The 27,179-nt window shown below is 40.2% G+C and overlaps 1 protein-coding gene across 1 annotated transcript in view; it reads left to right on the forward strand.

The window, feature by feature from the left end:
• AK8 (adenylate kinase 8) overlaps positions 1 to 27,179 on the forward strand; it is an 89,231-nt gene that overhangs the window by 20,922 nt on the left and 41,130 nt on the right. The window contains exons 6-10 of the mRNA XM_090022668.1: positions 5,145 to 5,226; positions 6,926 to 6,997; positions 8,169 to 8,369; positions 14,417 to 14,548; positions 17,597 to 17,686. Coding sequence (XP_089878794.1) covers positions 5,145 to 5,226; positions 6,926 to 6,997; positions 8,169 to 8,369; positions 14,417 to 14,548; positions 17,597 to 17,686 — 577 coding nt within the window. The remainder of the gene's footprint in view (positions 1 to 5,144; positions 5,227 to 6,925; positions 6,998 to 8,168; positions 8,370 to 14,416; positions 14,549 to 17,596; positions 17,687 to 27,179) is intronic.

Raw genomic sequence — 27,179 nt, forward strand, 5'->3', positions numbered from 1 at the left:
CACTTGCTCTTGTTTCCACAAGTTAATAAGAATAGAGGAGGAGGATGAGCCCTGTACAAAGTAAATACAGAAATAGTTTGCTGCAGAAAACATTACGGGATGCAAACCGACAGAGGCAGCATCAAAAAAGGCCAGGGGTGGAGCAAGACATTGAATTGGTAAAAGAGAGCTGCAATCATGAGAGATGTTTATCCCCTGGGTTTTCAGTTGGTAAAGACCTTTTGACCTAGATAAGTCTGGACACCTGATTCTAATAAAAATTATTATGCAATATTTCAGACTGTCTGCTTTTATACTGCCCTCCACACCTTGCTCTCTAAGAACCTCAGAGAAATTCTGGGTCCAGTTATTGATCATCTGACATGGGATTGTCTCTCTTACTTTGAATAGGGTGAAAAGAATAGGAATTGGAATGGTGTTGTGAGAAGGCTATGGGGAAAACATTTCCTCCTGAAGACAATTAGTTTTGTGGCTATATTTATCTTTTATGAAATGGAATTGCAAAGCTGTGGGCCCACATCAGAGATGCATGAATTTATTTTAAATATCAACCAGATTTAGGGTGTTTCGTCTTTGCATTTCTTCCTCATTGCTTTTCATAGTCTAAGATTATCTGCGTTGATAGTTTCTGTTCTGACCATTGAATATTGAGGATGTGCAGGCCAAACAGCGTAACAAAAGAGCAGAGTATCAACCTAACCAGTATCTGCTCAGAAGGTGGTGACAGGCCTTTGATTTCTTACTTTTGGTTTGATAGCAGCATTGCAACAAAGGATCCCCATTTCTGGCAGTGACCTGGAGTTTCTTTCTCTCCATATTCCTTGAACTTGGAGGAAGAGGTGACAGCTATATAAACACCTTTTTTTTGCTGATTTACGGAGTAACGTAGGTCTCCAAGGAGCACTTTACTGGCTCTTAAAGCAAAAGCTGAATGCAGCATACCATTTATCACAGCCTTGATGTAGGGCAGAATTTAGGGCTCCAGTTGGGAGAGGGAAGGGTGGCCCCCCCAAACGAAGCATTATGGAGCTCTCCAGCTCATACTGTTCATTCAAGGCTATGTATGATGAAGGGCCTGAAGGTTATTGCCATCAAGAACAAAATATTGATGATTTCATAAAGAAACAAATTCTTACCATGTGAAGTTACTAATTACACTTTAATGTTAGTCATGAGGGCAGAAAAGACCAGTGTTTGCATAAAGCATGATAGGCATATTTTAAGTCAGGTCTTGCTCTGCTGTGTGTTGCTTCCTCTTACTCGGTTCCCAAGCCACACTCCCTTTTTACTGTCTCTTTTTTTTTTTTTTTATCTGTGACATCTGCTTGGAGCTTGTCCCTCCTGTGATACCATACTACTTGCAGCTGTTCAGACCTCCAGCTCTGAGCTGTGCATGGGGTGCCCTGAGCATACGGCCTTTTTGATGTGTGATAAAACAGAACCAAGCCACTGGGGGTATGGAGAGGGAATGCATCAGAATATCAATAAACCTGTTCTGAACAAAGCTGCAGCTCTGTGGTGGAATAGGCATTTCACTGAAGTGTCAAGTAGATGGATAATATATTCTAATTAGAGATTGACTGATACCCTGGAATTCAGAGACCTTTGGAAATAAAGTCCAAAAAGCTAACTATGTATACAGAGCTTATTTATTATGCATTTTAGTGCCCTAAATGTCATTTGCTACCAGCAGCTATGTACTGAGCTATGGTTTCCCACTTTGCCAGAACTTTTAGCCATTATGTCGCATGGTGTCTGTTTTGGGGGCCTTTCTAACTGTATATAAACCATTCAAAGTTTGTTGCGCCTTGTTAGAAAGATGCTCCTTTGTGTTGTTTCTTCCCATGGGTTTGTTTTTGAGCTCTGATGTTTCTAAACTGCCCTGATATTTTTGTTTGGAATCTAAAGACCGTTAAACTAGGTTTGGGGATAATGGGCCAGATGCTTTGCTGGCCCTTGGAGGTGTTGCATCAATTTGCACCAGCTGGGAATCTGGCCCTATATGGAGACAAGAATCAGTTTCTCACCTATGACCATACAGAGTACGTTTGCAAGGCAGTGCTGAGGTTTGTAACGTCCCATTACAAACATTTTGCAACTTGTTTGTGTTCTCAAGCCTCTGTGATTCCCTAGGGAAAAATCGATTCTTCAGCACCTGTGTGACCTTATCCAGTAGTTCACCCAAATTTGATAATGCAAACCACTGGGAGTGCCCAAAACTGCCTTGCAGTTATGTGAGCCTTTTTTTTTTTTTTAAATTTCTTGCACATATCTGCAGGATGGCCTATTCATAAACCTGGGCTAATTAGGGGGTTTTAAGTTGTCTGCTCTATTTTCCTAAGTAATTGGAAAGTCCTGATTTTTTATTACAGAAACCACAGAGATGTGTTTCCCTGAAACAGTTCTACAACCTTTGCACCCCAGACTGATACAGCTTCAGATTTATGTGGGAGATGATAATGATTCCTAGCTAATGCAATATTAAAATGCCATCCCCCCCACCGCCCTGAAAGCTGTTCTTCCAGTTTCTTTACTGCATCAGAAAGTTATTGGGGGTACAGTGACAAGGACTTGTTCAGTTTAACAACTACCACAGAGGAATTTAGATCAAGTTTAGGAGATTTAGCTTTGAGGTGTAAGAGAAGTAGATTTCAAACACTGCATTGCATAGAAATTAAATACTGCTGCAGCAGTCCTCTGGCATTGCATAGATCTGTAAATGTTTTTTTAAAGATGGTCAATCCAACACTTAGCTGGCTATAACAAGGACTTTAGGGAGCAAAAGGCTCTTTTTTCTTTCTTTTTTTTTCTTTCCTTTTTTTGCTCTGCTGCTTCATTAGCTCTGGGAGCTTTGGTTCCATTACTGTGAGTTTTCCTGTATAATTTAAGAAAATAATGAAAGCATGCATATTTTTTCTGTGCTCTTGGCTCTTCAGATTTGTTTAGCTTCTTTTTTATACACAGTGTGGGCTGGTAGCCTTTTGAATATTTCAAAGTAGTGGGAATTGTGGGTTTTTCCCCCAAGAAAGAAGACACTTGTTTGGATCTTTGGCCTTTTTTTAGACTGAAACTTCTAAAAAGCACATTATTGGAATATGTAAGTGTCCATTCCACTAAGGTAATATTTTAGTGCATGCCATTTTTACTGGCAACATTACAAATGGTCACTTTCTTTTCTCATAAAAGGACCCAACTTTATGCCCTTATTTCAGAGACTGTCAACATTTTTTCATCTGTGGACCCCTACAACATTTCAAGTGGAGTCCTAGATCCCTTTGGAAATTTTGGATGGGGATGCAGACCCCTTTGAATTGAAAATGTAGTGTATTAGCATATGCTTGATTGATTAGAGTCATCTTTCATGGATCCCATAGACATGGTCCACAGACCCCCATGGGTCTGCAGGCCACAGGTTGAAAATCACTGCCCTGTTTCATCGAGACCATTTTTTTTCCCCTTAACAGTTAAATGGTGACATTTCTCTACGGTGGCTCCGACTCATCCCACCTACGCCCCATTGTGCGACAAAGTGTTACATGTACAGACAGAGGGGTACCAGTTCTGTGCTGAGATGCCGGGCTGCCCTCTGCATACAGTTGGAGTAACTGATGCAAACAGACCATTGCCACCTGAATAGTGTACAGCCAGCCAGTGTACTCCACCCTAATTTTTAACATCCCTTCCAGGTAGGGGTCATGCCAACAGCGATACACTTAGACAGAGCATGGTATAGTCCAGAAATGCCCAGATATCTTAATAGGGAAGCATTTATAAGACTTCAGAAAGTAGAGCATCACTGAAGATGGGCTGTGTCCCAGCTATGTCTCTGTCTTGTCAGGTGTTTTGCTGAACAACGCTTGATCAGACCTGTGTTTTGAGGACGATGTCCAAGTTAACACTTAGGAAGTAGTAACCTGATGTATATTCTGTAGAGCATTATTATCCAAGACTTGATCCTGAAAGATGCTTAATATCTTTAAGTCTCATTGATTTCAGTGGTCTGAGACTCAAGGGTTCTGATCTCCTTGTAGGTTGGCCAACCCAATGATTTGCTGATATGATTAAATCTTCTCTAAATTCAAGATGACTCCGAAGGTCCCAATACTAGAACTGGGCACTTTGAAATATATGGCACTTATAACTGGATACTCTGCTTGGTGCATGTGGCAACATGGTATACCATGTATGAGTTTGATGCTGTCTATAGCAGTCATTCATTTCTCAGATTTCCATGGATTGTACTAAAAACAGGTCTTCCTTGCATGTCTTGGGAGACAGCTCTAAATGTTAGCCAAATCTTCCTTTTGTTTTGGGGTTGATGTAAGATTATAATGCTAAACCTCTGTAAAAAGCATGTAAAGGGCTGTCTTCTGGGGAAGAACAACAAATTAAATTAGGTTATAATTCACTTTGTCAAAACAGGTGTAATGGCTTACTTTTTCCAAGATGTAGAGAGGGATTCAAACGTCAACTGATGTCTTAGGGCTTGTGTTCACTGTGTTGTTTGCTTGAGTTGTAACTTGAATTTTGTCCACACACACAAATCTCTATCTGGTCTTAACTGGTACTTTAAGCTCAATTTGTCTGGCCCATCTGGAGGAGGTGGGGTTGAAGTCCTAATGCTCTTGGTACTTGAGCTAGTAGTATAGTGGGGATGCAGCAGCTCAAGTTAGAACAGCTCCTGAGCTATTAAGTCGCACTGTTCTCCTAATCCAGTAGCTGTGCATAATGTGAAGATTGTGTCACAGAGCAGTGGTTCCTTCGAAGATTGGGTTAGCTTGGGTAGAGCCACTTCAGTGGATTAAACACCCAGGTGTTGCAGTGATGACTAACCCTAAGTCTGGAGAAGGGAGTACATTGATTGGATGCATGTGGCAACCAGTGTCTTGTAGTGTTTTCTTCATAGTCATCCTCCCTTTTATTCTAATTAAATGATTTCCCAAGAATTTTGAACTGTGACAGGAGGCCTGATTTCCTATCTCGCATAAGGTGGGGTTTTTTGCTTGAGTAAGCACCTTGACTTACACCACTGAGATCAGAATCAAGCAGATTCCTTTCAGTGAATGGGCTGTTTAGGCTGAAGGTTTAATTTTTTATATCCCCTCTGTTTGGATCAATAATTCTTTCATGTTTTTGTTCAATAGGGCTGGGTTTTGGAAGGTTTTCCTGAAAACCGAGAACAAGCATGGATGCTGCAATCAGCTGGCATTGCCCCCAGGCACGTTGGTAAGCAATACATGATTTTTTTGTGCTTGCATCAGGGAGGCAAAAGCTTTTAAGCATTTCCCCCTCCTCCCCCCCCCCCGAAAAAAAAAGAAGCAATAAATAAAGAATAAAGAAGAATTTCCTAAATGGGTAAAATGTGTCGGCGAAACTGGAGGAAATCCCAGGAGACCAGAGCAAATAGTAGGATTGTAGGTAAACAGGATCCAGGTCCACCAAAAGGTATGGGCAGCTTATGGGACTTTTAACTCCATTTTCCCTTGTTTGGCTCTTGTCATCTTAGACTTCGGAGTCTTGCAGCTTCCAGAAGACACCAGTGAGTGGCAAGCAAACAGCTGTGTTGCCCTGTGTCTGTATTACCAGTGAATTCAAACTTTCTCTGGCATCAGAACTGAGATCTCAAGGATTCTACCTTAATTAATGGTTAGGAAGAAAAGTATCCCAAAGAGATACCAAACCCTTTCCTCTGTATAGTAAAAGATTATATACAGCTTATTCACCAAACACAACACGAAAAGAGCTTTGAGTTTGATGCTACAGATGAAATCTAATGTAAGTTAAGGGAAGGATTATTCTATGATGATAAAACCTTGAAGAACAAGACCTTGGCATCAGCACTCACCTACTTTGCAGAAGTAATTAGTAATTTACTTAGTCTTAAAGCCTAGGGACCCATCTGAAATGCAAGAGAAAAAGCAAAATTGTCAGGGACCAGATGAAAATAATAAGATTCACAGCTCAGTTTTGGGCAAACCAGCTTGCCCAAATTATAGTCAACAGGGATTTGATGATTTTGCCACTTTGGATTTGATTGTATACAACTCCGCATTTACCAAAGGGTCAGAAGCACTTTGATAATATTTGGGGAAAATATATACAACCAAATCAATCCCTTAGCTAAATTTTTTTAATAAAACAAAAAAAGATTGAAACGTCTCTTATCTAAGGTGTATAAATACCTTAGCAGGGAGCAAAGGACATTAAATGTCTATTTAATATAGTGGAGAAAGACATAGCAATATGCAGTGGCTGGAAATTGAGGCTAAACATGTTCAAATTAGAAATTAGGCACAGTCAAGGTGATTGCCTACTGAAACAATGGAAGGGAAGTGATACATTCTCTGTATCTTTGTTTCTAAATCAAGATTGAATGTCTTGTAAAAAAAAGTATATGAGAGCCAAAAACACGTTGAGCTCAATACAAAAGTAACTGGGTGAAACGTAATGGTCGGTGAACTCAGGAGGTCAGACTAGATGATCTACTAGAACCTTGTAGCTTTAAAGTCGATGAATTAGAGTATGAGTGAGGAAGAACCTTGTGAATTACTGTTAACGACTCTGGGACCTCATGCAAATGACAAAAGCATTTGGGTTTGGTGAACTAAGTGAATGATGATTTTAAAAAAGGGGAGATGAATGTGTCACACACAATACACTATGGGCTGTGCATTTTTTTTTAAGTATAGCTTCCTTTAAAAATACTATTTCATGGATAGTTTTGTCTGAGAGAGCCCTTAAAATCAAACACATGTGGGATAGTACAGGGAAGTGAAAATAATGCAGCAAATGGGGAAGACAGTTAAATGTGCATAAGTTCCATCAAGCTATTCTTAATGACACAGCATACTTGGAAGGCAGCTTCAGGAAATGCAGTCCATGACTAACCAAAGGTGTATTTTCATTCTGTCTCCTTGGTGCCTAGTTGTGCTGTATGCTCCAGACGTGGTGCTGATTGAGAGGAACCTTGGGAAAAGGGTTGATCCCTTCACAGAAGGTGTGGTATGTTTTTCTTCCTCCTTGCCTCTGGGGAAAATGTTTCTCTCAACCCAAAAGGCAGTGAAATGTTGATATTTTTAACACCTTTAAATATTGCCTCTTTAACATATGAACAGATAGTGTGATTTTTTTTTTTAAATCAGGTTTTAAAAAATCATTTAGTATATATCAGTCCCTAAGTCAATACAGTAAAGGAAAACATGTGAAAGACTCATATTGCGGTAAACAGCAGCGTTCTGTAACAGCCCAGGTCATTCTAAGGTGAGATCACTTGATAGCAATTTTTAATAGTTTGCCATGGCATTTTTGGCAGACCTTGAATGTCTGCTGTACTGTAAAAGCCAATTCTCATGAGATGCAAGGCCTCATTTGGATAACCTCCGGTATGGGGATGCTGAGTGGGGAACCCAGCCTCAGAGCCTGTGTTTAGAGTTACTCCCACTGAGCCTAGAGGAAATTGGGATGGCATGCTGTGGCTGAGCCTCATGTTACTCCACAGGACTCCATGTCAGATGGTTCAGGAGGAACATTGAGTAGGTCATGATGAACCAGAGAAATAGGAATGATTTTTTTTTTTTTTTTTTTTTTTTTGCATTAGGGAAGGGTTCCCTGCCCTGGTGAAGGTTCAAGGCTGAATCAGAAAATCTAAGACTGGTTCCCAGCCATGCTATAGATTTCCCACATTACTTGAGGGGAATTCACTTCATCAGCCTGCACCTCAGGGTAGTTGCTTGGAAAGCAGAATAAAAATACTTTAGTACTGGAAAATGTTTTGAGATCCTTGGGTAGGAGTGAGGGACACCCATGCGATATTCATTCCTGCTTCTTCCACTCCTTGATTGTGCCATACACACACAGCTGTGCAATGGGAGCGTTCAGTGTATTGAGCGAGCAGACTCATTGCTGCACCCTATTAAGGGATGCGGAAGACCCCCACTAATACCCTCACTGCCACAGGGCTGGGTCATTATCACTATCTGCTTTGTGGCACTGCACAACCTTGGAGTGCTGATTAGGAAGCTGTTTCTATGCTCCTCTCCCATGTCCCATCCCATGTAAGTGCTAAGAAGATTCTGAATCCTGATAATAGTTGCACATGTTTTTGCTAGCTGAACAAATCGTACCACATCCTTTTTTCCAATGGAGCCTAACTGCTTTCTAACTTCTAGAGGTGTACCATACCACCTTTGACTGGCCAAGTGACCCTCTGGTGCAGCAGCGGTTGGTGGAGCCAGAAGGTGTATCTGAACAGGAGACCTCAAAGAAGCTGCTGGATTATCACAGAAATTTCCCTGGGATTTTCCAAACCTTCCATAAAATATTAAAATCGATCAATGCAGACCAACCTTGTGCAGATGTCTTCTCACAAGGTAAGCATCCACTCAGTGCATTTCAGGGAAATTCAGCAGCTGACAAACTCTGATATGAAAGTGATTCTCAGCCTTTGGCGAGAATTGTGCCAGTTCCCAGGTCTGTCAGTGCTGACTGCCTCCAATTCAGTCATGTTTCCGGTTTCAGCCTGTTCTTTTGTACAGTCAAAGCATCCAGGGTTCACTGCAAGTCTCAGTACCTCAGTGCTCACACCCACTGGGTAGCACTCATACAAAAAATCTAATCGGGAAGCTTAAAATTCCGGGCATAAAAACTTGCCGTATCAGTACTTGTACACATACTGAAACCACTGCTGGAGGACAGACAAACAGCACAATTACTATATGGTAAACTGATTTTCCTGCATAGTTAACTTGGAGGAAAGAGATGACTCAAATCCCTGATGTTTGTGAACCTATGGTAAATGTACCACTCGAAGAAAATATAGTAGTGTTTTCTCCGTATCTGTTGCCATAACCAATTTTATCTGTAGGTAGCCAAGCTTTTAATGTCACCAACTGCCTTAGGAGAGCTGGCTGTGTGTTCAGCTCCTCATAATGGTGCTAACTTGCCAAGGAATAAGGTCCAAGGTAAATATAAATAACTTAAAAGTATTCAGGTTTGTATCCATTTCCTTAGTCTCCTTATACAAGTCTACTAACCAGTAGTAGTAGTAGTTGTAGTTCAAAGAAGGTGGCATATTGTTAATTAACAGCTGCCTGCACTAGTAGGTTTGCTATACAACAGTCCCCCATTTGCTTTTGTTTGTCTTTACTTTAATGCAGTCTGCTATTTAACATTGATTCCTTGCAAGCAAAATAAGGAAGCTGCCAATAAGGCTGACTGATAATGTGCATAGTAGCTGTCAGTTTGTTGTTGGTCTATTATAGCCTAGTAATTTTGCATCTCAAAAAGGTCTTTTTTTAATGACAAGTGCTGCACTTTTAAGATAAACAACAACGAAGTTTATATTCTGAATTTACACATTAATTACCTCTAAATTACTTAATTAAATTTAAAAGTTCATATCATCATTCATAAAGAATTCATGCCTTGAATTGTAAATAAAAATGTGAGTGCCTGAATATTAATTATTATTAATTAATAATGTAGTGAGATAAATTGAAAATTGGAATGAAAAAATCCTCTCTAGATCTTTTTTTCTGCAGTGCATCAAGCAGCCAGATATTTTTTTTAAAAGAATAATTAGATGTGGAGACTGTCTGGGGGATCATTACTCCTAATTAACTTGGTTATTTACTGCAAATTAAGCATCATTTGTAAGCAGGGTGGTTTGCCTGTAGTGTTTGTGCTTTTGGATATACTAGGTTGTGGAAAATGCTTAGAATAACTGAAGCATTTTTTAGTTTGCTGATATTTGGTTTTGGACATTTATGTGGTAAACAGGCTATTTCCTTCCTAAGATTTTCCATTATTATTTGTCATGTGTATGTCATGCTAGTTATAGGGGTGAGTAAAAGAGCTGAGAAATTTCAGTGGCATTAGCATTTTGAGAGTCTGTGGGCCTGATTCGGATTTTGCACCAGCTGTAGACCAGCATAACTCTAATCGCCTTTAATAGAAGTACTCCTGATTTGTTCTGGTGTAAGCATGATCAGACCTGTGTCCAGTGTCTTCGCTACTATAATATATCCCACCATGGCTTATGGTTTGGAAGTAAGGGATGTGTGAGCTTCCATGTGATTGCAGCATGATTCGAGTCATGATTCATGATTACTTAGTCTAGAGAAGAGAAGACAGAGAGGGGATTTAATAGCAGCCTTCACAGCCTTCAACTATCTGAAGGGTGGTTCCAAAGAGGATGAAGCTAGACTGTTCTCAGCAGTGGCAGGCAACAGAACAAGGAGCAATAGTTTCAAGTTGCAGCAGGGAAAGTTTAGGTTAGATATTAGGGAAAAACTTTCTCACTAGGAAGGTAGTAAAATACTGGAACAGGTTACCCAGAGAGGTTGTGGCATCTCCATCTTTGGAAGTTTTTAAGACCTGGTTAGACAAAGTCTTGGCTGAGATGATCTAATTGAGGTTGGTCCTGCTTTAAGCAGGGGTTTAGACTAGATGATCTCCTGAGGTCCCTTTCATCCCTCATTTTCTATGATTCTGTAAGTGAGTTTTAAGGACTATTCCATTTCACAGGCTAGAAATGCCAGCACTGTGTATCCTGCTATCAGTGCTCAGACTTCTTCCAAGTAAAGGAGGTGTTTTGTATGGATCCAGAAATGAAATATAAAGAGGAATAATTAAGCAAGTGTTTGTTAGGACATTAAAACTATGTAAAAATTCTGGTTAAAACACCAATCCCTAAAATGCCCAAGTGGAGTGAAAGACTTGCCTAAAATATTCCTGTTTATAAGAAAATTGATATCTAGTTGTTGTACCTGCTTCATTAGACCTAAAGGCATTATTGTTACAGAGACTCCACAACCTCTTTGTATACTGCATGTTTGAATTTAAAGCTATCTGAACTGACATTAACACCATGCATGGCATTTGAAGATAAGATTGCAACCTGTATGTAGCAATCTTAGGTATGCCCACATGAGCTGTAATCTACCTAACGTGAGTACAGTAGCACTGACAATGAGATAGTATGGGCTTGAGCATAGGTTAGCAACTCGGTCATATATCCAGGATCCCCAGTGAGTTGGTACTGCCATGCTGCAGTCTGTGCTCTCTGCCTTCACTGCTTTAGTGGCTGCGAAAGGAGTTTAGGAGCTGAGGATAATCAGCACTTTGACAGACTTTATACTGAACACTGTGATCACTATATATTCCCGCTACCCAGCTAAACCTGCCTGTACCTTCTCACTGACCCATCAAGTTGTCTTCTGAGAACTTGCAACAGGATTGGGGATACTGTAATGCAGCAGTTTGGATTATTCTGTTTGTATTCTGTAGTCCTAAACTAAAATAAAGAGAACAGTGGTCATGTCTGCACCACAGCCTTACTGTGCCAGGTGCCAACACCCCCAAATACACCATGCTGCTCTGTGTAGGCTATCTGCCCAGTCAGAAACAATGTAGCTTTGTTTGTGTAGCACTGACTTGAGATAATTAGCCTTGCTGAATGACAGCTCTAGTTAGACCAGCTCTAGGACTGCTAGGACATTGCTATCCCACTTCTAGTTCCGGAGGTAGACAGCAAGGAGTAGCGTGGCATGTTTGAGGCAGGATACTGCTGCCTGAAATAGTAAGTTTGAGATATAGACATGATCGGCATCTCCTGCCCAATGCAAGACATGAATAGAAAAAATAAAATGATGTCCCAAAGTAGAGTGAAGCCAGTGTGAGACCAGCAAGGGCCCTTACCTTTCACACAAGAATGATGTGCGCAAGAATAAGATCACACTTAATTGTGTGTCATCAGTGCTATATCACAGTGCCATGAAACAGTAGTGCCACAGATACTTAGTATATTTTAAATGGGCATTATTAGTCGCATATTGAATGAGTGAATGTCATGAGATGTGAGCATTGCAAAATGATCACCTATGTTTGTTTATACATTGTGGAAAGTGCTAAATATAATTATTTTCTCTTTGGTGTTTGCTTGGTAAAAGTGCAGCTTTCAAGTATATGTCTCTTAAAAACTACACGCTGAAAGTCAAATTACTAACTGAAACTAATTGAAACTACTCGTTAGAGTTTTTTGTGATTCACTGATAAGAGACATTTACATGAAAGCTATGTATAATTTAATTGTACTAGGATTTCTTTAGGGCCTGCCTTTACAGTGTGGTAAGTTATAGGTAGAGTATGTTGGTTACCTTGGAGTCCAGGCCTCAAATAGGGCCTCTGGGTACATCTGAGATGCAAATAAATGATTTCATAGATTTCATAGACATTAGGGCTGGAAGGGACCTCGGGAGATCATCGAGTCCAGCCCCCTGCCCAAAGAGCAGGAAGTCAGCTGGGGTCATAGGATCCCAGCAAGATAAGCATCCAATTTACTCTTGAAGGTGTTCAATGTAGGTGCTTGAACCACCTCCGCTGGCAGACTGTTCCAGACCTTGGGGGCTCGGACAGTAAAGAAATTCTTCCTTATGTCCAGCCTGAAACGGTCTTGCAGGAGTTTGTGACCGTTCGACCTCGTCATCCCCTGGGGCGCTCTGGTGAACAAACGTTCCCCCAGATCCTGGTGGTCACCCCGATAAACTTGTAGGTGGCCATCAGATCACCCCTGAGCCTGCGCTTTTCCAGGCTAAAGAGTCCCATGGCTCTCAGCCTGTCATCGTAAGATCTGTTTTCCTGACCTCTGATCATGCGCGTGGCTCTCCTCTGGACTCTCTCCAGCTTCTCCACATCCTTTTTGAATTGTGGAGCCCAAAACTGGACGCGGTACTCCAGCTGCGGCCCCACCAAGGCCGAGTACAAGGGGAGAATGACGTCCCGGGATTTGCTCGAGAAGCATCTATGGATGCAAGCCAGCGTTTTGGTCGCTTTACTAGCCGCAGCATCGCATTGCAGGCTCATGTTCATCTTGTGATTGATGATGACCCCCAAGTCTCTTTCTTCTGTAGTGCTAACCAACGTAGCACTGCCGAGCCTATAAGGGTGCTGCAGGTTTTTCCTCCCAAGGTGGAGAACCTTGCATTTTTCGGTGTTAAATGCCATCAGGTTCTCATCTGCCCATTTGCTGAGCTTGTCCAGGTCAGCCTGGATCACCCGCCTGTCCTCTGGCGTGGATGCTTTGCCCCAAAGTTTGGTGTCATCGGCGAACTTGGCCAGTCCACTCCTGACTCCAATGTCCACATCATTAATGAAGATGTTGAACAGTATGGGTCCCAGGACAGAGCCTTGAGGGACCCCACTGGTCACAGGGCACCATGATGAGTGACTGCCATCAATCACAACCCTCTGGGTCCGACCACGGAGCCAGTTTCCCAGCCAGCGGATCGTGGTGGAGCCAACGCCACAACTGGGCAGTTTGGCCAAGAGGTTATCATGGGATACCAGATCAAAAGCTTTTTTGAAGTCAAGATATATGACATCAATCTCTTCTCCCTTGTCCAGGTGATGGGTCACCTGGTCATAGAAGGAAATGAGATTGGTTAAACAAGACCTACCCGCAACAAACCCGTGCTGGCTATCCCTTAGGATGTTAGCCTGGGCCAGTCCATCAAGGATGGCTTCCTTAATAAACTTTTCTAGGATCTTCCCCAGGATAGAAGTCAGGCTAATGGGCCTGTAGTTAGCCGGGTCCACTCTCCTCCCTTTCTTGAAGATCGGCACCACATTGGCCTTCTTCCAGTCTTCGGGCACTACACCAGAGCGCCAGGAGTTTTCAAAGATCCGTGCCAGGGGCTGGGCTATGACGCTCGCCAGCTCCTTGAGTACCCTGGGGTGCAGATTGTCAGGGCCAGCTGACTTGAAGGTATCCAGCTTCTCAAGGTGTTCCTTCACGAGGTCAGCATTTATGGAGGGGAGGGGATCCCCCTCACCCAGATCTCCCTGTCCCATAGCAGGCATGGGCGCCCCATGGGAGTGATGAAAGACTGACGCAAAGTACCTATTTAATAGGTTGGCTTTTTCCTGGGTGTCAGTTGTCAGTTGCCCCATCTGGTTTAGCAGGGGTCCAACATTGCCCTTGCTTTTCCTCCGGCTCCCCACATATCTGAAAAAGGACTTTTTGTTGTCCTTGATGCCTGAAGCTAGTTGGAGTTCAGTTGCAGCCTTGGCTTTCCTGGTTTGCTCCCTGCAGGACCGGACCAGCGCGGAGTAATCCTCCTTGGAGGTGAATCCCATCCTCCATCCTTTGTAGGCTTTCCTTTTTAGCCACAGGAGGTCTGCTAGGTCCCTGGAGAGCCAGGAGGGCTGCTGTGCCTTCTTGCTGCCTTTCCTCCATGTTGGGATAGATTTAGCTTGTGCATTGAGGATCGCTTCCTTGAGAAGCAACCACTCTATGATGACAATAATTACATCATTTGAAAAAAAAAAAGAAATTGATCAATTAGTGTTGCTCTTTGGGAAAAAAACCCCCCCAGTAAATGGATTTTAACTGTATTTTTGTCCTTCTGTTATGTTTTAGCTCTTGCCTATGTCCAAACCCGGCATCGATCAGCTGCCCCCTTTACACCACGGATTCTCTTTTGTGGACCCCCAGGCAGTGGGAAGAGCCTGCAGGCAGCACTAATAGCTCAGAAATACAGCATTGTCAACAGTAAGTTCTCAGTAAATATGCACTTTGCTCCATTCCCTCTTTCTCTCTTTTTGATCATTTATCTTTTGCTGTCTTCTTTTCTTCCTTGCTCATAAAATTTCCCTGTTAGTCCATCACTGTGGATGTCAAATTTTTGGGGGGGCTGAAAAGTCTTGCAATAAAAAATATTAACCAATAAAAACATATATCCTGTGCCAAACCAGCTCTAACATTTTTTAGTCATCATTTTTTACACCCTTTAGATCAGTAGTTTTTCATGTGTTATACTCCTGTGAACAGTCTGTAGTGCTCTGAATTCCTCATTGCATCTGTGGGTCTTGCATAATGTCTTTGCAATTTCACATGCCTATCTTGGATTGGGATGCTTTTAAAAGAAAAAAGGTTCTCAACTAGGAGGAAGACTGTAAGCATTTTAAAATAGTACCTTAAAAAAAAAGGAAACATATGAAAATGATGTTTCTCTCCCATTCATGAGGGGACCTCAGAAGATGCCAGATGGGGCTTGTTTTGGTGCATGTTAATCGTCTCAAATGCTTAAAATAGGCTGAATTAGCACATAACTGGGTGATGGAATCAATCATGCAATTTGCTGTCACACTATAATATTTTGGAGTATTGAAGAATCTCACATTATTTTAAACAAATACATTCCACTCCAAAACTGAATGGATTTCAGCTGCAACCTCTTCTTAAAGTAAGCAGATGTAATTAGTGTCCTTTGAACACATGTAAAAATAACATCATAATAATTGAAAGTACAAGATTGTAGGGAAGGGGGAAAGCAAAGCAAACTGTCCTGATCCTATCATCTGTATTGATGTGGAACACATCTTTATAGGTTAAAACAAACTCTTACTGAGTTCATGGAAAGCCTTCAGTGGGTTTAGATAGAGCAGGTAGTCCCAAGACATTATTTATGTGAATAGGAACTACAGGATACCTTTTTTGTTACCTGCCCCACATCCAAACTGTTTAGTAGATCTGGGCTAAAAACCAGGAGTTGGGGTTAGAAAAAAAAAAAAATTCTCAAAATATTCTGTGGGAGAGTAGAAGAAACCCTAACCATCACTAGACAAAAACAAAAAAGGTTTCCAAAAAAACTACGGATTTAGTGGAAAAATCCAATTTTCTGCCAAAAATCAGTTTTTAATAGCCCTACTATTTATGCTAATCCTAATAATGGGACCAATCTGGGCACTTCTGTGTGATTAAATCCTGGCATGACTTCTATGGGAATTCCATGCGCGGTTTGCATTGAAACCTGAACCCATACATTCTGTGACATCCTTTCAACTAAAAGAAAGGATTTGCAGGAATGAGTCCAAAATTGATATAATTCCACATAAAGTGAGTAGACTTTCGATCTAAATATGTACCAGTTAGAGCTCTGGCCCTTTTAGTTATTATTTTAACTAATTGTTATTACTTAGCTATGTCAGAAAATAGATACTATATCTGCCATATTTGGTATCTAATAAGAGGGTTAAGAAGCTTTATAGTTTTTGAAATCTGCAAAAGATCCAGTAGTACTTATATGTCATGAAATACTTTAATTCCAGTATGTTCCGTATTATCTTGCATGTATTTGAAACAATGTTTTATTAATAACATTATCAGTAATTATAACAGGATCACTAATGAACCAATATCATTTAATATGTACTGATTAATAGTTCATCGTAATCACAATGTTGCACTTTATTGTACCTTAAAACAGCTACATGACTTAGTCTACAACATGTTACAGCTAATACTGATACTTAGAAAAAAATAACTCATCATAGCTGTGATTCACCTCTGATTTCAGATAGTACTCTGAGCACATGCTTATATATAAATCCATGTATAAGCACCAGACTTTATTTTCAGACTTAAAATACATATGTAAAGCATGCGCCTATGTGCTGTCTAGAATAAGGATGGATGGAAGCACTGGCTTACAGTGCTTTCCTCAATAGGGGTGTATACATTTAATTTGAATAATAATGGTACACAATTGCCAATTAGGAATGCATTTGTTTTTACAAGACCAACTAATGACTGTTAATATTGACAGACTTTCATTGTTGCTTAAATACTAAACTTGCTCAGCATTGTCCAACATATATTCTCTATAGAGTGGATTATTTGGTGAATTTGGTGAATGGGTTTGTTTATAGTAATTAAGCTGATTTTAGGCTTAGTTACACTTCCATTAATATCAGTGGGATTTAAGTAATTGATTTTAGTGGGAATAGAACTGGTTCTGGATTATATATTGAAAGATTATGCTGTAATGCATTAAAAGGCACTGCTGTCTCATTTTTAGCATAAAGATCTGATGGTTAGGATATGCTCTGGCTTTATGCCAGTCCCAACCTTTCCATGCCTTACTTCCCTCATCTGTATACCAAGACTAACACATACCTCTCATACACAAAAGTAGTGAGGCTTAATTAATCTGCTTAGAAGAAAGGTGCTATACAAGTACAAAGTATTATTTAATGTGCAATTGTCCTGACTGGTACCTTAATTCTGAATTTCCTGGTGTTCTGTGTGTTTGAACTCTCAGCCACAATACTGCATTAGTACAGCTTTTTCAGTGTAATTCTTGCATGATCATTAAATGATCCAGGGGGCCACTTTTCCAAACTGCATATCATCTTGCACCTCCAGCAGAGCAGTTCAGATGCTGTTCAGCAGGTGTAACTTTATTCAGTAATTATAAGTTTATAAAAAGTGAAGACTACCAGCTATCCCTTGAGTTATTATTTCAGTAACATATTTGATTAGTATCTTTCTGTCTGCCTCCGTTTTTAATATGTTCCTTGCCAAATGTATTCTTTTTTATTCAGTATTCTCCCCTGCTCAGTCTCTGCTTTTTGCTTTGCTTGGCCAAAACAAAACAAAAAAATAACAACAAAAAAAACCCCAAACCCAAAGCCCCCACAACTTTTATTTTATTCAGTGACCTTTTTCCAATATGCAGCTTCTTGGGGGGTTTTCTTTTCTTTCTTGCTTCCTTTTTAAAATTTAACCTTGTGTCTTTTTGTTCCTCCTTCCTCTTAGTTTGCTGCGGGCAACTGCTAAAGGAAGCTGTTGCAGACAAGACGAAACTTGGAGAACTCGTTAAGCCTTATTTTGACAATGGATGCCCAGGTAGGGCATGTTGTCATCTTACTGCACTGTAGTTATGCATTTATGGGAGAAAATAATCCAAGGGTAAGAGTCCCTTTGTCAGATTCTGATCCCAGTCATATTGGTATAATTCTGGAGATACTTCATGGACTCTATTTGGTTACTCCAGTTTACACCAGTGTGTAACAGCTTTGTTTGCTCAGGATCTCTTAAAAAAACCTGAGACTGAATACCTGTGCGAGTGAAGCGCAGACATTTTACAGACAGCTCGCAACATTAGAATTACACCGTCTTTTTTTATTTCTAAATGAAATTTAGAGATCCTGGCTGTTTTTTCATTAGCCTTTTGTAAAGCATATTATTGTTTCTTTTTGTTTTAGTTTCAGGCAGACTATGATCAAGATTGTCTGGTTTCAAATACATAATTTATGTTATAAATATAATATATATATATTTTTGGTGGTGGGGTGAGCTAATACATAGGAAGACTCATGTAATGTTGCTTCCGGAAGCATGTCAGGTAGTTACATTGAAAATAAATGGTAAAGATTGCAAGCTCCTCAGGGCAGCAGCCGATTTGTATTTGTCTGCTAAATGCCTTATACTTTTGTGGTCCTCTATAAATAATCATCCTTAACTAGCAAGAAGACTCTTCTACACCAGAGGGTAAGTTGTATATTGATAGGGGGAAGGAATGCCTTAATTTTAGGGCTACAATGACCTAGATATTTGAGGAACACTTGGTCCTTTTTCTGGCAATATGCCAAGTAGTAACCAGAGGAGCAAATACAGGGAGGCAGTCCTGCTGAAGATAGAGAAATCTTAGTTAAGCTCCCGTATTAATGGAGTTTTGAGCAAACCCGCTCTGAGCGCACAGAAATCTGCATTGTCTTTTATTTTTGGTAAGGTAAGCTATTTGGTGAAGTGGAAAACCCAGGAAGTCTCCACTTTTGTACAGTAGCTTAATTCTGAGACTGAATTACACAAAGCTGAAGCATGAGCCTATAAAATTAACTGATGTTCCCCAGATAGCATGTCAGGAGATTTGGGACTTTTCTAAGCATTTTGCAAAGGCCTCTGGCAGGCTGCACTTTTGGTATTCTGTCCCTCCATCAGTCACTTTGTCAAACCACAGGGTAAGAGCTTTAACTTGAAACTCCATCTCCAGCGAATGGGTTGTATTTAGTCCTGATGCATTCACTCGGTGTAGTTCAGTGCATGTGACATTATTGTGACAGCAGCGTGGGCATAAAGAGGAACATGCAGGGCTCCTGGCAGAGTGGGTTACAATAATGTACCTTCTTCTTCCATCACCAGTGCCTTTCAAGCTTCTAGCTGCCATTTTAAAAGGCGGCTTCTACAACTTTCTCATGTTAAAGGTATTTTCACGGGTGGCCATCTGATTCAAGGATAGGAGACCTATATTTAGTTGGAAAACAATCACAGCTAAGTTATTTATGCATAGGATTAGCTTTATGCCCGCAAGTAGTCCCACTGAAGTCAATGGGTCTGTTCATGCATATGATGTTACTTACATGTCAAAGTGTTTTCAGGATTAGGACCTATATTCTTTTCACAGTTCATAGTACTTTTAGAAACCCATGTGCATTCTGTGTTTTCACTTTCCTCTCAGCCCAATAGACTAGGGAATAACTATTGTAAAGACATGCCTCTCTAGATTTCAATTATGGCTGAGTTGGGAACCTGGGTGAATTATATCCTCAAAAGTAAGTCCTTTAAGAGCTTTGCCATGAATGCTTTGTGTGCATTTTGCAAAATCCTTCTTAACCATTAAGATTTATTTAGAGAAGATACTGGAAGCATTCCCAATAGCTTAAAATAATTGGAAAGATACTAATATGTAGCCAGTCCAAAACTGCACACATCCTGAGTCCAAGTGAGCTGATTCCACTCCAGGAAAATGAAACTGGAATTATAATTTCTTCCCCAAATTAGGGACTATTTCAAATATTGATGAATGTATTTGGATTTTCTTTCATGTAACATGTAAAGATATAACTATTTAGGGCTTAGGTATATTAGTGGGAGTCACAACTATATTTCTGTGCGTTGTGCTGCAAAATTCCCCCCTAGTTTTTGTTTATATGGACATGTATTTACCAGATTAAGGGCTGTATAAAAATAAGTATTATAAAGCAGTACCAGAAATAGTAAGTTCTGTCATTTTGCTAATCCTCCTCTCTATGGGATAACAAAGAATGAATTTACATTAGTAAACACTAACAAGAATTCATTACTGCCCTCACAAAGGCCTTGGAGAAAATGAAAAAGCATAGTGCAGTGAGGAGGGAAAATGGTGACGAATCCCACAAACATGGTGCAAAGCCGCAACCAGGTTGAAACAGAAAAGAAGCATATGTAATATTTGGCCGAATTTAGTTTTGAGAAGGACCTGTTCAAAGTGACTTAATTAATTGGCCACTACCTGGCAGTGCTTACAAACTGAAAGGCAGTTAATGTTTGGTTTTTGGGATCAATTTTGGGACTGTCATCCCCCAGATATCTGGGGACAAAAATAATGACAGACACAACTGGTGCCATTTTAGGATCCGCACAGAACAATCCAGTACCATCTGTTCCTAAGCATGCTAGCTCAGATACCAGTAGCAATGTAGCTGCATTAGAGTAAACCTTCTTCCAGGCTAATTTTCTGCTTATTGCATCAGGGTAAATGGCTTTGGGTGGAGCACTGTATTGATATGGCCATGCTGGTTTTGGTACCTACATTTTCTGTCTCACTAGCTTGGGTGCCTGTTTTTTACACAGCATTGTGCTAGACAGTACTCTTTGCCATCAAAGTACGTGATTGTACCTGTAAATCAGGCACTTCAATGTTGCAGCGACATTAAATGTGCTCACTGCATTGTGCTTTCAAATCACAGGTATAAAAATGGAGGTCTTTCTTTAAAAAACAGAACCCAGGCACAACCGCAGTGCATGAAAGTCAGGACATGCCAAACAATTAACACTTAGCCCAGGCACACAGGATAATATTCAACAACAATAATACTGAAGGAAGCCAGTTACCAGCAGTAGGACTGAAAGCTAAATTCAGCAGGAATTTTATCACTGAAATTACAAAAGGAATAGCCCTATAAAGTCATCCAGTTTGCCTCCTAATCTATTTGAGACTGCTCCACTGTAGGTCACCCTTGAATGTTTTATCCAGTTTTAAGAAGATGACTTATACAGTGGTGCTTCTGGCGGTTCCCCTGGGAATCTAATTTAAAACCTTGTGTTAACTCTGACAGAGTGCTTTCCCTCCATAGATGTTAGGGGCATTTTACAAAGAAGGGAAGTATTATTATCTCTCTTTTATACATGGGGAAACTGAGGTACAGAGAAGTCGGATGATTTGTCCAGGGTCTCCCAGCAATCGTATGTCAAAGCTGGGAATGGAAGTTGCATCTCCTGGGTCCCAGTCCGATGTTCTGTCCGCTGGGCAACCTGCCTCCCCAGAAGTCATGGGGCTCAGTCCTTTTTCTCTTGGGTTCAGTGCAAATGCTGTCCAGCATCTTCAGGCTTCGAAGTGTTAGGGCTTCATTTTCAAGGCCCAGTCCAGATCCCCCTGATATACTCTTTATGCCAGGACTTGTGAGAGTTTGTCAGCAAACAGCCTGTGTCCCCTTTCCTTGGTTCCTATGCTGGAAGAATTCTCTTTGATCTAGGGCTGGGCCTTTTTGAACCTCTTTGCACTGCTCCAGCTTTTTTACCCAGCTTAAAGGAGTTGGAGTTTAGATGAGAATTTTTGTGCATAGCATGTTAAATCTGAAACCAGAATTATAGAAGTTTTGTGCTTCCTTCTCGAAGTTGGCGTTTAGCCGAATTGTATCAATTCCAGTGTTCTGGTACACAAGCTCAGCTCTTCTGGTTGATAGAGATTCATGAATAATCAGAATTAATCTTGGTGTTGCAGAGGGATGTTTTTTCTGTGATTTTTTTTTTTTTTTCTTTTACATATACCCCACACCTCACTGGAGGACCCCAGTTTTTCATTCACATAGTTCTATTATTTACCCCATAATCAAACTCAATCCATTTCTATTCTCTGCATTTTTCTGGCAGCCTTACTCTCCCAAAGTTCTGAACTCTTCCTTTATTTAACTCATCCATTTTGTGCATGGTGATTTATTTTGTTTAATGAGGCAACTTCGATATCCTTGAGTTCATGCGTTTTTAATTTCCCAGGCCACTACTCTACACTCTGTGCCCACTGGATACTTAAAAATGTCTTTTCTGTGAAAAGTTTAGCAACCAAATTTTGCCTGTCATATCCATAGAGTCATCCTTTGGGTAACTCGTCTGGAATGCATACACTTTTTCTTAGGGGTTCTTTGATCTTGTTTTTTCATCAAGTTTGAAACATGAATATTGCTTAATTTGCTTTGGACAGCAAACTGAAATAGTGGCTCAGCCCAGATTTTTGGTGGATAGATCCAATTAGTTTAAAATGCCATGCCCTCCTTTGGTTAGCAGAGTTACTGGGTGTCTTTGCTCTTGGTAACGTTACCATTCTCACCCTTTTTCTTGATACTTCTGGATCAGAGGTGTTCAGAGGCAAATTCTTGATATCTCAGTGCACTGGCATGTGCTAGAAAACCCACACCCAGCAACAGGCGCCCAGGCCTAAACTGATCCTTTCCATTTGATTCCCTTCTGAAGTGTCACAAAGTAGCTGTCCCACCACGGGCCCTTCCCCTTTTGGGATATGGTGGATGGATGCACGAGCACAGGGACCATTCACATACCCGCCGTTGACATGTCAGTGACCTTATGCACGCCTGTCCCTCCCCAGGTCATTCTTCTTAGTAGAGCTAGATTGCATATGAAGTTGGTCTTGGTGAGAACACAGGCGCGCATTAATGCTGCTTTTGCAGTATATATGTTTACCATTTTTCAGATGCCTGTCAGGGTTTGATACCTCAGGGGGACATTAAAAAGTGCAAAAAGGATATCTGTTTTTTTTTTTAATCTTGCTGTAGGCTTTTGAGATGTTTGCTTTTTATTAATGAGAATAAAGCAGTAACTTGCTGGGCAGTGTGGTCATCGCAAGACCCTCAGGGTTATCATTCAGATAAGAAACAGACCCATGCATCACTCTATCCCTTTCAATGCTCTGCCAGTGTTTATTAAATAAATAGGATGGAGGAATTGCTGCCTATTCACAGCCCTCTGTGCTAGACTGCAGGAACCTGAACCAAGAAAAATTAGAAAGAAGCATCAGTAGTACGCACCAAAATGTAAAAAAGCTAGATGCTGCTTCTCAGCTGGGAAAACTGCTATTAGTTTGGGTAATGGCTTTTCCACCGAAATGAAGAATCGGGAGGTAAATATAGCTGATTTGCAGAAGAAAGACAACATCCCACTGTTTCCAGCCTCTTCAAGATGAACACAAACAATCTCTGTTGGTTTTCTCCCCACCCTTCTTTTTTCTGTTCATAAAATAGTAATATTTGAAGTTGTCCCCAGTGGCATTCTGTATATGGGGGGTAAAATCTGTGCGTTCCTAATTTCTCCCGTTTCTAATAAAATGTTAGTGCTACACAGATGTAGATTTTTTTTTATTTTATTTATTCTAAATCAAAATGATTTTTAAAGGGGTGTGTTTGGTGTAGCCTCTGAAAGTTGGGGTCCCCAGTGACTGTGATCATAGCCTTGCTGAAGCACTTGCTTTTTTTTTTTTACCTCAAATTAATATTCTTATCACTAAGTGCGAGCTAAAGATTTGACAATAGAGCAGCTTCCTCTTTTGTTAAAAACTTGCAAAGAGTTTCAGAGTTGAAAGGATAAGTAAATCTTTCTATCTGAGGAGGTAAGCTTAGTGTTATTTCTAGTTTTTAACAGCGCTGTGCTGGCGAGCTGCAAGCTGTCTGAACATTGTAGAGACCCTTTGGGAACTCCATTGGTTTTCAGCAAGTCTTTGCATGCAGTGTGTTTGTACTAGCTGAAGACAGCGCATGGCTCTCTAAATAATTTACAAGTTGATTAATAGACTCACATGGGTATAATTAGAAGAGGGAGAGACAGCAGCTACAGTAACGGGTACAGTGCTTGGGGGAACTAGAGACTTTATTTTTTTTAAAGAAACTTTCTAGGGTGCTGGGCGTTTGAAGATAAGTTGGGAAGAGCTCAGTGCCTCTTCTCTTTTGAAGTGGAAATAGGACAGTTTGAATCCGTCGAGTTTAATTTTTCACAAGCTTTAGGGGCCCTGCAGTGCAACTCCCTTTTTATTATTGAAAAAAACTCTCCATTTTCTTTCATTTTTCACACACGCACGCACACACACACAGAGTCCAAACTGTAACTAATAAACAAATTGATTTTCTTTTTTTATTAAAGTTATATTTACACCAATGCTATATGTTATCCTGGACAATCTATACACACCTTTAGATATATACAGAGAGGGATACCAAAACATGAAGTGCAAAGTAATATAGATATTTATTAATACACCATACTTTAATTTATGCATTTTTAAGAAACCTTCACCTCTGTTTGACAATGCTTTTGAAGTAGCTCCGTTTTTCAAGTCAAACTTTTGACTTTTCCACTGGGACCGCTACAAAGATTTCTTTATGGAAAACAGGCAGGAGCCTTTTTTTTTTCCCCACTAGTAGAAAATTGGTGGTCAGAAGAACAAAATAAAATAAAAAATATATATTTTTTCCTTTTCAAATGCTAATGTTTCAATAAAAGATGAGAGGCTATAGAGTAAAAAGCCATATGTGGACTGTAGGTTGTCTGCTGCTTGCTGGACTTTAAGTCTTAATTTTTTCTGATGTGTTGAATCACTACAATGATAGGAAATTAGTGCCCCCTTTTCTTTTAATTTAATATCATAGAATCTGTTGCGTGTCTTCCCACATAATTGACCTGCCAAAATTGACAGATACTGTTACCAAATATTCAGATTGGAAATAGGGTGCAATGCGAGTCACGCTGCAAAGAAACAAAAAAAATCTAAAGACCATCGCATTAAAGATGATGGTCTCATCCAGACACCCAGGCCAGAGGAAACGGAAATAGTGTTCATGGTTATTTCAGACGATTCTGGAGAGGTGTTTTCTAGAGCATATTGGAGGATTATTAATTAGTTAATGGGCCAGCTCCTGTTGAGGTTAGTGAGTGTTTTGCCATGGATTTTGATCCTACAGGCTTTATTTACCATTATTATCCACACTACAGTCGCACGTAATTGGTGATCCTTACCCCTATGCGTAAAGGGTGCAAGATGGGATATGCAAATGTACGTGGATGCCCATTTCTCCTGTTAAAGTCAGTGGATCTAATCCTGCCGAGTGCTGAGTGCCCTATATCCTGATTGACTTCAGGGTAGTTGAGGATGTCCAACACCTCTCGGGGTTGGGCCTTGTGTTTGTCAGGTGCTTTGTAGAGGCAAAGCACAGTGCAAATGCCAAGTGTTAATCTTTTAACATACATTTTATTCTTTCTACTGACGATCATTATTGAAACGTTTATAAATGCCTTATTCCCTTTTCCACCACTGCCCCTGTTGCCTTGCTGAATAAGCCAGTGGCTTGTGGGTATTGATTTGCTGACTTGATTTCTTGGATACATTTTACGAGGGCAGAATCAGGCCGTATTGTAAAACTGAATGGCTTTTAAAAGAGAGATTTACAAAATACATTTCCCTCTTATGTAGCATTTTCCATTTGCAAAAACACTGTATTAACATGAATAAGCAGTTTAGTTGTCCAGGTATTTTTAAACTGAGCCTGTTGGGCTTCCAAATTTATTGCCCCAATGACCATAACCTTTTTTTTTTTTTTTGTAATTTCCAAGGTTCAAAATTGGAAGATTTTTTTTTTCCCCATGCATCTGCCTGCAGTCTTTCATTTCCTGCATAGGATCACTGCCAGGCATGATTTCACAGTCCAAATTTTTTCCCTTGGTCACAAACCCTAAAGTCTCTCGTGGAGTCGTACAGGTAGAAACACTTAAGGAAAAGAATTTGCACCTTAGCTGGAACTTTGCTATAACCATTCTAGGAATACTTCAGGAGCTGGAGCAACCAGTTTGCTCTCAGAAGGTGAAAGCAAACAGGAGTAAAATATAGTATGAAAGCAAAAGACCAAAAAAAGAAAAAAAAATGGTATAAATCCTTGTCTCTCATCTAAATATGGTATCTTGTTATCCCTAATCTTAGCATATAAAACTCTGAATACACATGAAGAGCAGATTCATGATGTAAAATGGTATCATTTTTTAAATTAGAAGTACAGCTTAGCTGCCCATTTTGCAGATGGAAATGTTGAGGCAGACAGCCTGAGTAACTCCCTGCAGGCCACAGAATAAGTCCGCTTAGATGAGAACATAGGAATTTGGCTCCTAGCTTCAGACTCAGTTCACTAGATCATGTTGCAGTTCTGTGTTTGAGGGGGTCCCTCAGTAGCAGAATGTGGTATAGAGGGAAAATTGCAATTGATTTAAGAGGGAAGTCAGATTGGTTTTTATGTGCCAGCTCCAGTAGCTGTGTTTTTCTTGCTACAATTGAAAATATCCCTAACAGATAAAGCAGTGCTGGGAGCTGTATTCCTAACAGTCTTTTAGATGTAAAGGTTACCATCACAGGTAATGGAGCAAACAAAGAGTCTTGACTCAGGCTTAGCAGCTAAGAAAAAGAATGATCAATACCATTTACTTTAAAATGTATTTAATTTATTTCTAGGTGTGCATTTTGTCATTGATTCAACATCCTAGATATATTTTAAAAAATCTTTTAATTCCATCTTTAATTAATTTCTGTTTAAAAAACGAACAACCCCCCTCCCCCCAGTTCTCAAAATGTATACCATATTATGCCTGTAAAATGTTCAGAATTGAAAAACTCCAAATTTGCTCCAAGTGAGATTGTGGCATGGAATCATGGTGTTGATTAGATTTTGTTTTACTGCAGGAAAATTATTATTCAAATCCTTACCAAAAAAATCCCACATCATCATAACAAGGTATAGAGTGAGTGAATATGTGCTGAGAAAATAGTAGGTGGATGTCTTGTTGCTTATTTTTAAAATCGAATTATTTAATATTTGTATAGTGCCTCCAAAATGCTACATATTTTTTTTTGGTTATTTATTAGCTTGTCTCTCTACCAACTCTGTTAAAATTAACTGCAGAATAAATAAATAGCAATGCTTCTGGGATCACGGCGCTAGATGTAGCCACATCTCTACAATTAACAAAAGACTGGGAAAAGGGCTCCTGAAAATATCCCTACCAGCCAATTAGCTAAAATTCCAAGCTATTGATAGGTAAATAATCATGTGAAACTCGGTGGCATGTGTACACCAACAAAAAGCCTGTTACAGGGCCGGCCGTATTTCTTCTTTCAGCCTTCATCAGATGAGATTCTGGAGAAATACATAATTGAGATTTCCACCCGGTGTTTTCTCCGCTTCATAATATTTTAGCTTGCCTTTTTCTGTGTCGTGGCTGGCGGGATCAGCTGCCCCTTGCAGTAATAACATTT

The sequence above is a fragment of the Crocodylus siamensis genome, chromosome 11 (genome assembly GCF_052110815.1).
Source record: "Crocodylus siamensis isolate JL-2025a chromosome 11, ASM5211081v1, whole genome shotgun sequence".
NCBI classification, from domain to species: Eukaryota; Metazoa; Chordata; order Crocodylia; family Crocodylidae; genus Crocodylus; species Crocodylus siamensis.